The following is a 12,424-nucleotide window of genomic DNA, read 5'->3' on the forward strand; positions in this document are numbered from 1 at the left end:
GGGACAAATGAAAGGAAGTCAAGTGAATGGACACTCAGATCTCCATCGTCTCCAATTCATTTTATTTAAACCCATCCTTTCCATAGCCTACAGTCTCTTCCATCTCCCCATATGTTATCAGAGACAAATTTCTTTAGCCAAAGGCAAAGGGAAAAGAAGACTGCTTTCATATTTATTTAGGGTTCAAGTGACTTGAGGCTTATCAGGAGAAGTCAAAATACGAGTTAGAGACAGTACTTCTTGGCTTAGACCAGAAGTGCTTGCATCTAAATCTCAATTTTGGAAGGAAAAAGCATTCTTAATTTTTAAGTATAAACTGTCTTTATACTCGGGTATACATTCATTATGCACACATGAATACACACATGCAAAATGCAATAATATTACTCTGGGTTAATTTGCAAAAAATAGAGGGGTGCTCTATTTCAATTTTTGCATTTAAAAGGGTCTTCTTTTAACATGAGGGGCGTTCAAGGACAAAACAGTAGTATATTAATTTGTGCACACATTTACTAGGCATGGACTGCCATGTACTAGGCACTCTCCTAGGCATAGAGAATACCCCAGTGAACAAAACAGGCAACATTCCTGCTTTCCTGGAACTTTATTTCTAGGGGAGAAACCAAGTAAAAAACAAGATGAATAATTATATAGGATCTTAACTTATAGTAAGTTCTATGGGAAAAAAAAGTGCAAATCAGGAAAAGATAACATGAAATCATTAGATGAAAAGTGTAGAAATTTGAGAGTGCATGGTCAGCAAAGATCTTATAAGAAAGTGATCTTTGAATTAAAACAGAAAGGAAGTGAGAAGACATTTAAGAAACTGGAATTCCGCCAGAGAAGAGCAATTCCAAAAGTCCTGAGGTGGAAAATTATCTTGCATCCCTGAAGAACGAGAGTGACTCCATTGGAGAGAATGAAGGGAAGGGTTATAAGAAATGAGATTAGAGAAGTAAGAGAAAGCAGATTATGCAGACCCTTACGGATCATGCTAAACATTTTTGCTTTAACCAGGGTGAAATAGGAATATAGTAAACAATTTTAAGCAGAAGAATAACATCATCTGACTTATAACTTAACAGAATCACTCTGATTAGGGGATTACAAAAGGACTGAAGTGGTACAAGGTCAGTAACTGGTGGCTCTTGTAACAAACGAGATGAAAAGAGGATGATGACTTGGAGCAGCCTGGTAGCAGGGAGTGCGATGTGAAATGGTGAATGTTGGATATATTTTGACAGTAGAGATGAAAAGATTTGCTGATGAAACTGATAAGATGTGAAAAATAAAAGAAAAAGTTAAGGTTGAAATCTAACTTTTCATCTATGGAACTGAAATAAAGAAGATTTTAGGAATGATCGCATGTATATAATCGTTTGCTTTATTTCTTTTGTTTTGTTCACTAGAGATCAGGAAGGCATATCAGAAGCTCATTTTTTTTTAACATGTTCAATTTAAGATGTCTATTAACCACCCAAGTGGAGATGTCAAGTAGATAATTGGATATACAGGTTTGAATTGATAGGAGAGGTTTGTGAGGAAGAAATGAATTTGGGAGTCATTAGCATATAGATGAAGAAGCATCAACAAAAGTGACTGAGAAAGAGCTGTCAGAAAGTAGAAGGAAAACTAGGGGAATGTGGTATCCTTCAAGTCAAGTGGTGGGATGAGGTGGGAGGGTGGCAGGGAGGCTCAACAGAGGGGATATATGTATACTTACAGCTGATTTGTTGTATAGCAGAAACTAACAACATTACAAGGCAATTATAATCTAATAATAAAAAACAAAAAAATTACTTCAAGGAGGAGAAAGTAACAGTCTGACGAATACTGTTCATAGGTCAAGAAAGTTGAGAACTAAGAACTGACGGCTGGATCTGACAATGTGTTATTATCCATAGCCTTGATAAAAGTAGTATCGAGTGGAGCCGAGAAGTATGAACAGAAACTTGCCATTAGTGAAAGTTTTTGTTCACTAGGGAAAGTGAAATTGAAGATAGTGAATACAGACAACTCTCAAGAAGGTATGCTGCAAGGGATAATGAGTAATAGGGGAAATAAATGAAGAGAAAACAGGATCAGGAAAGTATGGTTTACTTTGCTATGTTTAAAGAAAAGTATATAGGAAATTATGTAAATGTAATTAAATCTAGAGATTGTCTGAATTAAAGTCTAAATAAAATCGTTAGTAGTTTTAACATTATATTCCAAAATTAATCATTTTTGTTATCTAAGTAGGACACATTATTATTATTAGGTCATTAAGTTTGCATGGTCTAATGATATGTAACTCTTTTCTGAACTCTGTATGTGGGTATCTCACCATCCAGGGACTCTCTCTACCACAGGCAACTAACATGCAGTGTATAACAATAAAATCTACTGTCTCCCTAAAGTCATACTTCTACTTGTATTACTACCTTGATGAGCAACATTCACCACCCAAATTCCTAAACCTGGAAATTCCCCCAAGCAACTTCCTCTCCTACACTTCTCACATCTATTTAATCACTATTAATTTCACCCCAATTCTTTATGAAATCTATCCTTCTGAACTCCACTGACAGTATTCTAGGACATCACTTCCTGCCCAAGTTACGAGAATATGCTCCTAAAGTGATGCTATTATCTCTGATACGCTTTGTTGTTTCTACAACCCCATCTGCCTACCCAAGTCATAAAAATGCCAATGTAATAAACTCAGAGACAAAACTAATGACTTCACAGCCTGTTTAAGACTCCTGAATTACATCCAAGATAATGTCCAAACGTCTTTGGTTGACCCTGAAGCCCTGGGAGTTGGTAACTGCTAGTATTTCCAGTCTCATTTCTTGCTACTTACTCCATCAGCATTCACACCATGCTTGTATTAATAGAACTTCTGTAACCACTAGGTTTCTAGTCTGGAGCACAGGTTGCTACATTTATATAGAAAAATCAGCTCCCCCCCATTTGCAAATGAGAACTCAACATATAAAATGGAAATTATAATCAATTTACTAGATTATGAGAGAAATGCAAACTGTTTAACCTTAACAAATCATAGCTACTTTTATTTTCCATAACTAACAATTATCATAATTTAAGCTTTCTTTCTTTCAGTGTGTGCCTTTTAAATCTGTTTTTCCGAAAACACATTATGGCTTTTATGTTGTTTATAAACATCATCAAATCATAAAGTTTCACTATTGTTTTCTTTTACTTCTTCAGTGCAGGTATTTGCATTTCTGGGAAATTGTAAGAAGCCTTCCAATTATATTGTATTTTTCTTCATTTCTCTTTAATTTGCAAATAAGAGTACCAATTTCCCCTGACATTCATGCCATAGTCTTCTAAGGATGCTGTTATTTTGTTGACTGATAGTTCATTAATAAGTATAATTACCATCTGACATGTTGCATCTTAAATTATCCAGTAATTGCATGTATATTAGTTTTCAATTTTGTAAATTAAGCTCTTGAAAAGACACTCTTCTCTTTTTATTACCAGGTAATTTTTTGAAGAATTAGATTTGTGAATCTACTTTATGTTTTGTTACTGCCATATTGTAATAATAATGTAAAATTTCACAGTCCTTTCCATGAATGCTCTGTTATTTAATATTATGTTTAATATATAAACTATTGTGCTTTTACATTAAATTTACCATATGATGCAATTTTTGAAAAAGACAAAAATAAGAAGTATTTGGTTTTCTGGGCATTGTGGTTAAACAATAAAGTCCAGCTGAAATCATCTGGATATATTCTGAAGGAAAAAAATAGCCTGGATTTCGAGGTAATATACACAAGGAAGATTTGAGGAGCCTCAGTACTCACCTCAGTTTAAAGCTGTTTTTAAGGGTAAAGGCACACGCCTCTATAAATATATATTTATATATATCAATTTTATTAAAGATATTTTCTTTATTTCTTCTGCCAAACTGTTGAGAAAATAAATATATCTTCTTTCTAGATATAAATAATTCCAGAATTCTCCTAAGGAATCAAAACATTTTTTTTTTCTTTTTTATAAGACTCCTTTTCATTTAATTTTCGTTTAGCCATATTTCTATTCATGTCTTCTCTCTGTATTTTTATTTTAAATCACATATATTATATAAGACAGTGGCCTCTGATCTATACCATTTGGGACCTGAGATTTGGATGTGGGCAATTTTGTAGTATTTGTAAAAAGAATACATTAAAATTACCCATAAGCCCAAATTCAATACACACACTTACCGACATAACTCTAATAACAGATCATTGGATTTTAAAGTTAGAAGGGGCCTTAGAGAGCAGAGAATCCAACCTTTACACATTGAAGGAAAACAAAGTGAAGCCAAGGAGTTTTAATTCACTGGTCAGTCACTCAACTAACTAAAAGAGGACAAGGAATTAGACCTTTAGATTCCCTGAAGCCAAGTCCTGTGCTTTTTTAATGTTCGCTCATGATATAGACTTCCAGTATTAGTCTGTCATTCTGCACGAGGTGAAAATAGAGTTAACTGAGTTTGCTGTGTGCCTGTGAAGCTGCTAAGCATTCATTCATGAAAGCAAAACTTGAACCTATGAAATTTCATTATCAGAAGCTTTTCTCCAAGGCTGCCTTTTCTGTCTGTTCACATGTAATATGCCTAGGACAATGTCCTCCACAGGCAGTAGCTATTAATCTCTGACAAATTTTTTAAGAAGCAACAGTGCTAATTTTAGGCTACTATATTAAAAAATAATAATTTCTTACTCAGTATCTAATGATCTTGGATATTCTTTGCAGATTTTATTTTCATGTTTTGTCTAAAACCGCTTTTCCCATGCTCAGAGAAATCTGTAGACAATAAGTCTGGAGTTTGAAACGTGTGCTGTGACAGACCTCAATTAAGGGTTTTTGTTGTTGTTGTTTTTATGAAGAATAAGGAGCAGCTGATTATCCTGACAGAAATCCCAGAGGCAGTGAATTCTTCATGGTAACTGACTACAGTGGAGCAGGAAAAGCTCAAGTTTCCTCCTCTGTTTATCCTTATGCTCTAAAAATTACCAACCAAGCCCCATCAAGAATATTTTGTGTGATGATCCAGCAAAGTACGCGGTAAAGGAGGAAAAGGAAGAACAGGGCACTTCCCGAGAGGGTGGGGGAAAGAGGTTCTGTGAGCTTTCCCGCGTGATTAGAGCTGGGGAAGTTGATCTCTTTTCATGCCGTGGATGTGGCTGCTGCAGTCACGCCTCCCGCTGCCAGCCCAGCACCAGGATCTTAATCAGTCACTATGAAAACTCATTAGCTTTACAGCAATGAGTCTTCCACTGCTGAAGCTTGGCGCTGTGCTTAGTACCATGGCAATGATCTCAAACTGGATGTCCCAAACTCTCCCATCCTTGGTAGGACTGAACACCACGAGGCTATCAACGCCAGATACCTTAGTAAGTCACTCCGGTGGGTTTGGCTGTCTTGGGATGTAAGTGCATTAAAATAGTGGGCTTTTATTTTTATAAACTGCAAAGGCTGAGATTTTGCTTCTCTATTTACAGGTCTACTTCAACGATACAGTATTTATGTGGTAACTATAGTCATGCATATTCTTTTATGAACACTTTAAAGTTACATCAAAGAATAAATGAACTGCCTGAGAAATTAGCTGTGACAGGACATACTAGATTCATTAAATTCTTAATGAAAGCTTTAGTTTATATTATTCTGAGGTTTTTAAAGGATTCTTTCTTTTTAAAGTATGTTTTGTTTCTTGTAATTTCACTTCTTTTAACATGTAAAATCCTCATAATTTGTACTACAGAGTATGCTACAGAGTATATTCTAGCTAATCTAGTTTTACTATAGCAGGCTCTTCTTCAGAATTCAGTTCCTGTGACTGAAATGTATTCAGTCAGAGAAACCAATCTCTATTAAATATAAATGAATAATAATAAAAACAGCTCAACAATTTAAAGCCTGACAAAAAAAAACCTTTTTTTTTTGAGAGCTAAGAATCATGAACAACAGAAAACTTACTTGATAAAATCATCTCCCTGTATTGTTTCATAAAGACTTCTCCTGTCACAAGTTTAACTCCTGTACTCCTGTAGTTTTTGCTCATTAATGTTTTTTTAACCATTCCCACATTATAACAAATGTCTTTTCTCATAGTTTATGAAACATGGTTTAATCAGCAATACCCTAAAATGTTTCAAATAAAAACTATTGTTTTGTCAAATAGAAGGTTACAGATTAAAATAGAAGGAATATCCTAGAAAAACAATTTCTCTGTGAGCAAATAAAAACTACAGAAATCATTAGTATTTGGAGCCCTTTACTTTTTTATCTGTTTTTACCATTGGACTGCTCCAACAGATCAGAAAAAGTCGTATACTTTAAAAAAAAAAAAAAGCAACTCGCCTTCAAGACCTGTTTGCAGTTACTACTAATAATTACTCAATCGATGTATAATTAACTGAATAGAGTCAGATCAAATTAATTACATAATTTGCCAGTTACACCCAGTGCTCAGGGCACCAGCAGAGTACATGTGAGGCACACTGTGACCTGCTTTCACAGTTTTACCTCCCTCCAGTCACTGCTGCTACCTCAGTGTCTCCATAATTGAGAATGCCCTCCTTCCCTGTATGATGTGTGTGGCAGGAGGGATGTAAAAGAGATTATTCATAGTTATAAAGAAAGCATATAACACAATGACAAAACAATGAAATGTAAACTATTTAATATTTAGCAAACCAAGTATCTTCAATGTTCAAGTACCTGGTGATTTTTAACTACTTAGTTTTTGAATTAACTCTTTCAGGAAATGAACCATTTAAGCAATTCATGAATAAATTATATTTCAAACATGGTACCTTGGTTCTGATATATACATTTTTTGCATCTATAGATATTGGTTTCGTTATCTTCTATTTGTTGTTGATGGAGGAGAATCAACTTTCCAAAATCATAAATGATTTTTTTAGGATTTCTTACTCTTTTGTGAGTTAAAAGTAAATACATTCCTTTACTTTCTGATTAGCAATCTTGGTTGAAAAATATAAAATATTGGTATGGCCTACAAATGTTCTGATACAACTGAATCTTGCTTTGAGTGACAAAAATCAAACTAGAATTCAGAGAAGTTTACACTATGGTATTCACTAGAATGGAAAAATCAGGTTGTAAAAGTGTATGCGAGTAAGTGTGTATCTGTTTCTATGTGCATGTTTTACAGAAGTGGCAAACTTTACAGAAGTACTTTCTCCACGTTAACTATTCAAGATAATTGCTCATATCTTAGGATACCCATGGTGAAAAATGAATGAATATATATTTCCTAGATTAAGATCATTAAATGTTAACGCTGGAAAGGATCTTAGAAACTATCCAGGCCAGTTATTTTTGCACTACTTTTGGCAGTGGTGTCTCTTTTTTTTTTTTTAATTAAATCTTATGTAATACAGGCAGAATAAATATTTGTTGAATGAATCTTGAAGTGGAAATCTAATATATAAAACAGGTTATGGGTCAAAAAATAAATGATGGGGGGAAGCTTTACTGGGCCTCTACCATCTGTTCCCTCCCCACATAATCAACCCCCTTCCCTGATCAAAATACCTCCACAGGAAACTTAAAACTCTCAGGCTCTTAGCTGGGAATATGACTGATCTAATCCAACCTCCTTATTCTGCAAGTGGGAAGACTGACTTGCAGTCTAAATGTGTACGTGACTAAAAAGAGTTCCCCTCTCTGGTTAATGACAGAGCTAAGGGTGGAAGCAAGCCACCTGACTGCACTCCTGGCCAGGTAAGTCATCTCACACACCTTTGCTCTCCCTACTCCTCCTGGACCCTGGTGCCACATGATATTCTCTCTACCCAGTTCAGGTGGGTTCCTATAACCCTGGACTCCTCTTTCTTTAGATGGAAGTTATTAGACAATTCCCTTTCTAGTAAACAGAGCTATGATGCTCAGCCCTTCTCAAATTCTCTCTATATTCACTTTAGGCGGTACAAATGGTATAAGCCTGAAACATCCCCCCAAATGAATGAATGAATAAATAAATAAATGACGTTCAGTCGCTCAGTCATGTCCGATTCTGTGCGACCCCATGATGCCAGCACACCTGGCTTCCCTGTCCTTTTCTATTTCCGGGAGTTTGCTCAAACTCTTGCCCATTGAGTTGGTGATGCCAGCTCAAATAAATAAATAGTGTAAGTCTTAAAATTCATTTTATGAGAGTCTGTGGGATGAGCAGATAGCAAAAAAAATGCAGATTTACACAAATATGAATATGGTCTTTCTTTAAAATGGTAGTTTCAAAAGACCTTAAAAAACAAAAATAAGATACAAAGGGTTTTAATCATTAAAGGCAATTAAGCATTTTTATGGCATGTACCTCTGAAAAAAGTAGTATACATTTGATTGCTCAAAAGCTTAAACAAGTTTTTAAATTCCCAAGATATTTTTGTTAGTAAGTAAGTTAAACACAGCTCCTTATTAGAGGAAAAAGCTCTCTCTCTGTTTCTCTTAGAATCTTAAAACATGCCTTTATCCTTCTCTTTGGCCCTATTTTCTTTTCCTTCTAATTGTTCCAGCCTTTGGAGGAGCTGGTGTCTGCAAAGGCAAAGCCTTGGCTTTAAAAAAGCTCAGGCTCCCTCTGGCACATCTCTCTGATGCAGAGTAACTTCCCCCTGAGGCTGAGCTTCTGAGAAATCCCCCATGCTGTGGATTCCACACCAGGAAGAACCTGGTAAAGAGCAATTAGATAAGCAGAGGACATTCAGCTCACACCAGCTGTTCTCAGTCAGCCCCACCGCTGGGGTGGGAAGAGGCCTCGAGGGGACCTGTGGGCACAAGTGATTTGTTTTGCTACATTTTCAAATAGCTTCTCTTCACAAATAACTACTTCAATGAGACAGTCACTTTTAAGTTCTGGAAAATGAGTAGACTACCCTAAAACAAACTCTCAAAGCTCTCCAACTTTCTCAACTTACCAATTTTATTTTCAGTTCTGGACGAAAATATCCGGCTTCTCTGTTTTGCACCACTATTTTACTCCCCCAAATCCTTAGGCAATGTCCAGTTTGTGAAAGACCAACTAAACACATTAAGGAGATGGATGAGAGAACAGAATGGTAAATCTTGAAAGACACAGAGAAAGTGATAATTGCCTTTGTAGAGTAGAATTGTGAAGTGGGTAAGAGAGTAGATGTATTCCTGTCTCAGTACTTAAAGAAGTAGAGCCAAAGGGGAAAATTACAAAGAGAGAACTTCAGATTCAGTCCTTCAGGTTTCCACCAATGAAACGGGCTGCCTGTGAAAAACTGAAATTCCTATCATGCAGAGTTTAAGTGGAAACACAAGGAGAATACACAGAAGTGTCACTGAGTGAAAAGACAGTCCCAGATATGACTTCTAAGTCTTTCCCAACTCTATCATTGTGATTTCCAGAATAGGAGTAGAAATGGTCAACCAACCTAAATTTGATGATGCCTTCAGTCTTTTAACTGTTCTGTATTTACAGTTGTTTTTCTAGAGCTCTGAGGTTGTCTTGAGTGAAGAGTATACATTTCTTATTTCAGTTCCAACTAGTCTCATAAGAAATGGGAAGAGAAGTGCAATACAGTGACATCTTTATTAACACATCCTCCATAACATAGCTTCTTTCAGCGTGGTCTGTCAGTATCTCTGTAATTCCTGTCCTCACATGTCTTTGCTCCCCACAACTAAAGCTATTAACATGCTAAACCACATTTCATTATCCGAAACCAAACGTATCCTCAGACAGAAAATTTATGAAGAGTTTTCATCAGGTATCTCCTCTAATGCATCAGGTATCTCCTACTGTAAATCAAACAGGTTTTAGTGAACAGATTTTTTTCTGCTTTATATTCCCCTGCCTGTACACCATTTTAGTAGCCAAAGCCCTTATTCTTTTTGCCTCAGTCTGTACTTTTAAGAAATGCCCAGGCACTCAGCGTAAAACATAAGACCTAGCAATGTACAACCAGTTGATTCTGTCCTCTTCAAAGTATCAGAATTCTGTCCCTCCACCTACCCCTGCACATGTGTCCTGTCAAGACTACTGCTAACCACTCCTGTAGAGTTCCAATTGCCGCCTGTTTCTACAATTTGGATAATGCCCTCCACCCGCCTGGGTACATCTCCTCTACAGACAGTTTTTTCACCTATTGGTGAATGGACAAAGGCACTTATCTGCAGGGCATAAATATAAAGAGCTCTGGGCTGCAAACTGGAGAAAAACTGGTTTAAGTCCCATATATGGCATTTACTAAATGGGTGACTTGGAAAAAAATTGCTTAAGTTCTTTGAACTTCAATTTCCTCATAAATAAGATGATGCCTATTCCTAAGGCTAGGTGGTTCAAAAGAAGTGAAGCAAATACAAGAGAAGGGATTTTATAAAAAGAAAAATATGCTTAAATATACAATATTTTTACTTTTACCCCAGTCTTCAGGATCTTTCTTTTCTGTTACAAAGCCCCTGAAGTTCTGAGAGCTTCTCACACAGTAATAGTTCTATATTTATAAAGCATAGGTTTGTAATTAAATTATAAACAAAAAAGCCCAACTTGAAATCTGATTGTTAAAATTATCATTTTAATTCTCCTCTTTAGAGCATTCTTAAATATTTCATGAGTTTTATAATATTAAAAAACTGCTAAATAGTTCATTTAGTTCTTCTAATTAACACAAAAGGTTCAAAGAGAACTGCATCAGTAATCACTGTGCATAGCAATGCTTTGGGTAGTAATAAACCCCTGTACCCTCCAGGTCCAAGCAATCAGCTCCTTGGGAGTTCAGAAAATGCTATCAGGACTATCTTCACCATACAAAAAAGGGAATTTCAGACAACCGGTGGTGCAGTGTGGTGGTTAAACTTTCAAACTCTGATACCAGACTGTGCAAGTATGCAAATCCCAGCTCTGCTGATTACCACCATCATGACCTTGAGCAAGTTTCTTACCGTCTCAAATTCGCAGTTTCCTCACCTATAATATGGGCAGAATAATACCATCTGGTCCATAGAGTTACTGTGATATTCAAAGGCAGTAATGCATGTGAATTGCCAACTGATGACTAGGAGCTCCATAGATGTTTGCTATTACTATTACATGAGTTTCATGGTGACACTTGAGTAATCATTTTTTTAAGTCAAAATGGGAGCAGGTCTTTTCTCATTGCTATCTAAAACTCATCTAACTAGAACTTTCTATCTGAGATCTTAGCTGGTTTTATTTTTACCCTCTTTTCAATGCCAATATGTGTTCCATAAATGAGAACACTAGAGCTACTCACAAAGCTTCCTTCATTCATCAGTAAACCTGACACAGAAATCTCTATCAAACCCACATAACTGTCAAGCCCTCATCTTTTATACTAGCCTTTTCTCTTTTGAGTTACCTTTTCTTGCCAAAGAGGTAAGCTGCCAAAGTTGTGATCATTCAAACTAACTCTGTATAGATAAGGCCAGGGTTCTTTCCAATAATACTTACAAGAACACAATTGAATGTACAAACAAGACCAGAGTCTATTTTTATTAAGCTGACACTTCAGGAAGAATGATAAATGAACATCAAATTCTATTCACCTTTTCTGCTTCCCTCATTCCAGGGAGCAACTGACACCTTGCCCAGATGTGATAAGCTCCTCACTAGTTAGCCAAACACTTGGCAAGCAAATATCAATATTAATGCTGCCAGGTTTAATAATCAGTATTTTTACTGCTGTTAAAGATACTTTAGTATTATAATTGGGTGGCTCCTTCTCCTTTATACAAAAGCTAAACACATTCTAGTGAGAAGCCTGAGTTTTCTGACACATTTGAGATTTGTGTCCAATGTCAAGAGCAGCTTAGTTGAAACTATAGGACCTATGTCAAGATATATTTGTTCCATACAGTCACTCAGCTTAAACCTTCAATTATATCATTAAAAGTACTCTGCTAAGCTGTACCTATCCCCATTCTGTAGATAATCTCTTTGCATTTTTTCTACTTTAATTAAAAAAAGACTATTTTTAAGATCCTATCTATTCTAGTCATATATAATTCTAAGTACATTTTTTCTATCCTAACCAGATAGTCAGGCATAAATGCTAGAAAGAAGGAGTAAGGGGAATGGAAAAAAAAAAAAAGAAATGGTAATAAATCCAGCACCCCAGCAATAAATGGCAGCACAGGATACTTCTATGAATTATCTGAAAAAGGAGATTAAAAGGTAGGGTTGGTATCAATTGCTTTTCATTACAGACCAAGGACAAGGACTATGATATCCGAGTTTCATAAGTTTAAAATTTATAGCCTCTGCATGATTGGTGTTGGAATGACTTTAAGCACCCTGTAGTGATTATCTCTAAAGCTCTTAGGAAGAAAAAAAAAAAAAATCTGTGTGTTGGTTGATGGTACATGATAAGCTATGGCCTGGCAGAGAATAGGAGAGTATATC

General features: G+C 35.8%; 1 protein-coding gene across 2 annotated transcripts in view; it reads left to right on the forward strand.

Annotated features, from left to right (window-relative positions):
* The first annotated feature begins 5,273 nt into the window (after nt 1-5,273).
* The window catches only part of OLFM3 (olfactomedin 3), a 48,578-nt gene continuing 41,427 nt past the window's right edge, over nt 5,274-12,424 (forward strand). Inside the window, exons 1-2 of one of the 2 annotated variants that reach the window (XM_081493135.1) lie at nt 5,274-5,419; nt 6,328-6,363. In XM_081493135.1, coding sequence (XP_081349261.1) covers nt 5,274-5,419; nt 6,328-6,363 — 182 coding nt within the window. The remainder of the gene's footprint in view (nt 5,420-6,327; nt 6,364-12,424) is intronic. The other variant, XM_081493136.1, reaches the window with a different exon arrangement.

The sequence above is a fragment of the Giraffa tippelskirchi genome, chromosome 5 (genome assembly GCF_054371585.1).
Source record: "Giraffa tippelskirchi isolate mGirTip1 chromosome 5, T2T-mGirTip1v1.2.pri, whole genome shotgun sequence".
Classification (NCBI taxonomy): domain Eukaryota; kingdom Metazoa; phylum Chordata; class Mammalia; order Artiodactyla; family Giraffidae; genus Giraffa; species Giraffa tippelskirchi.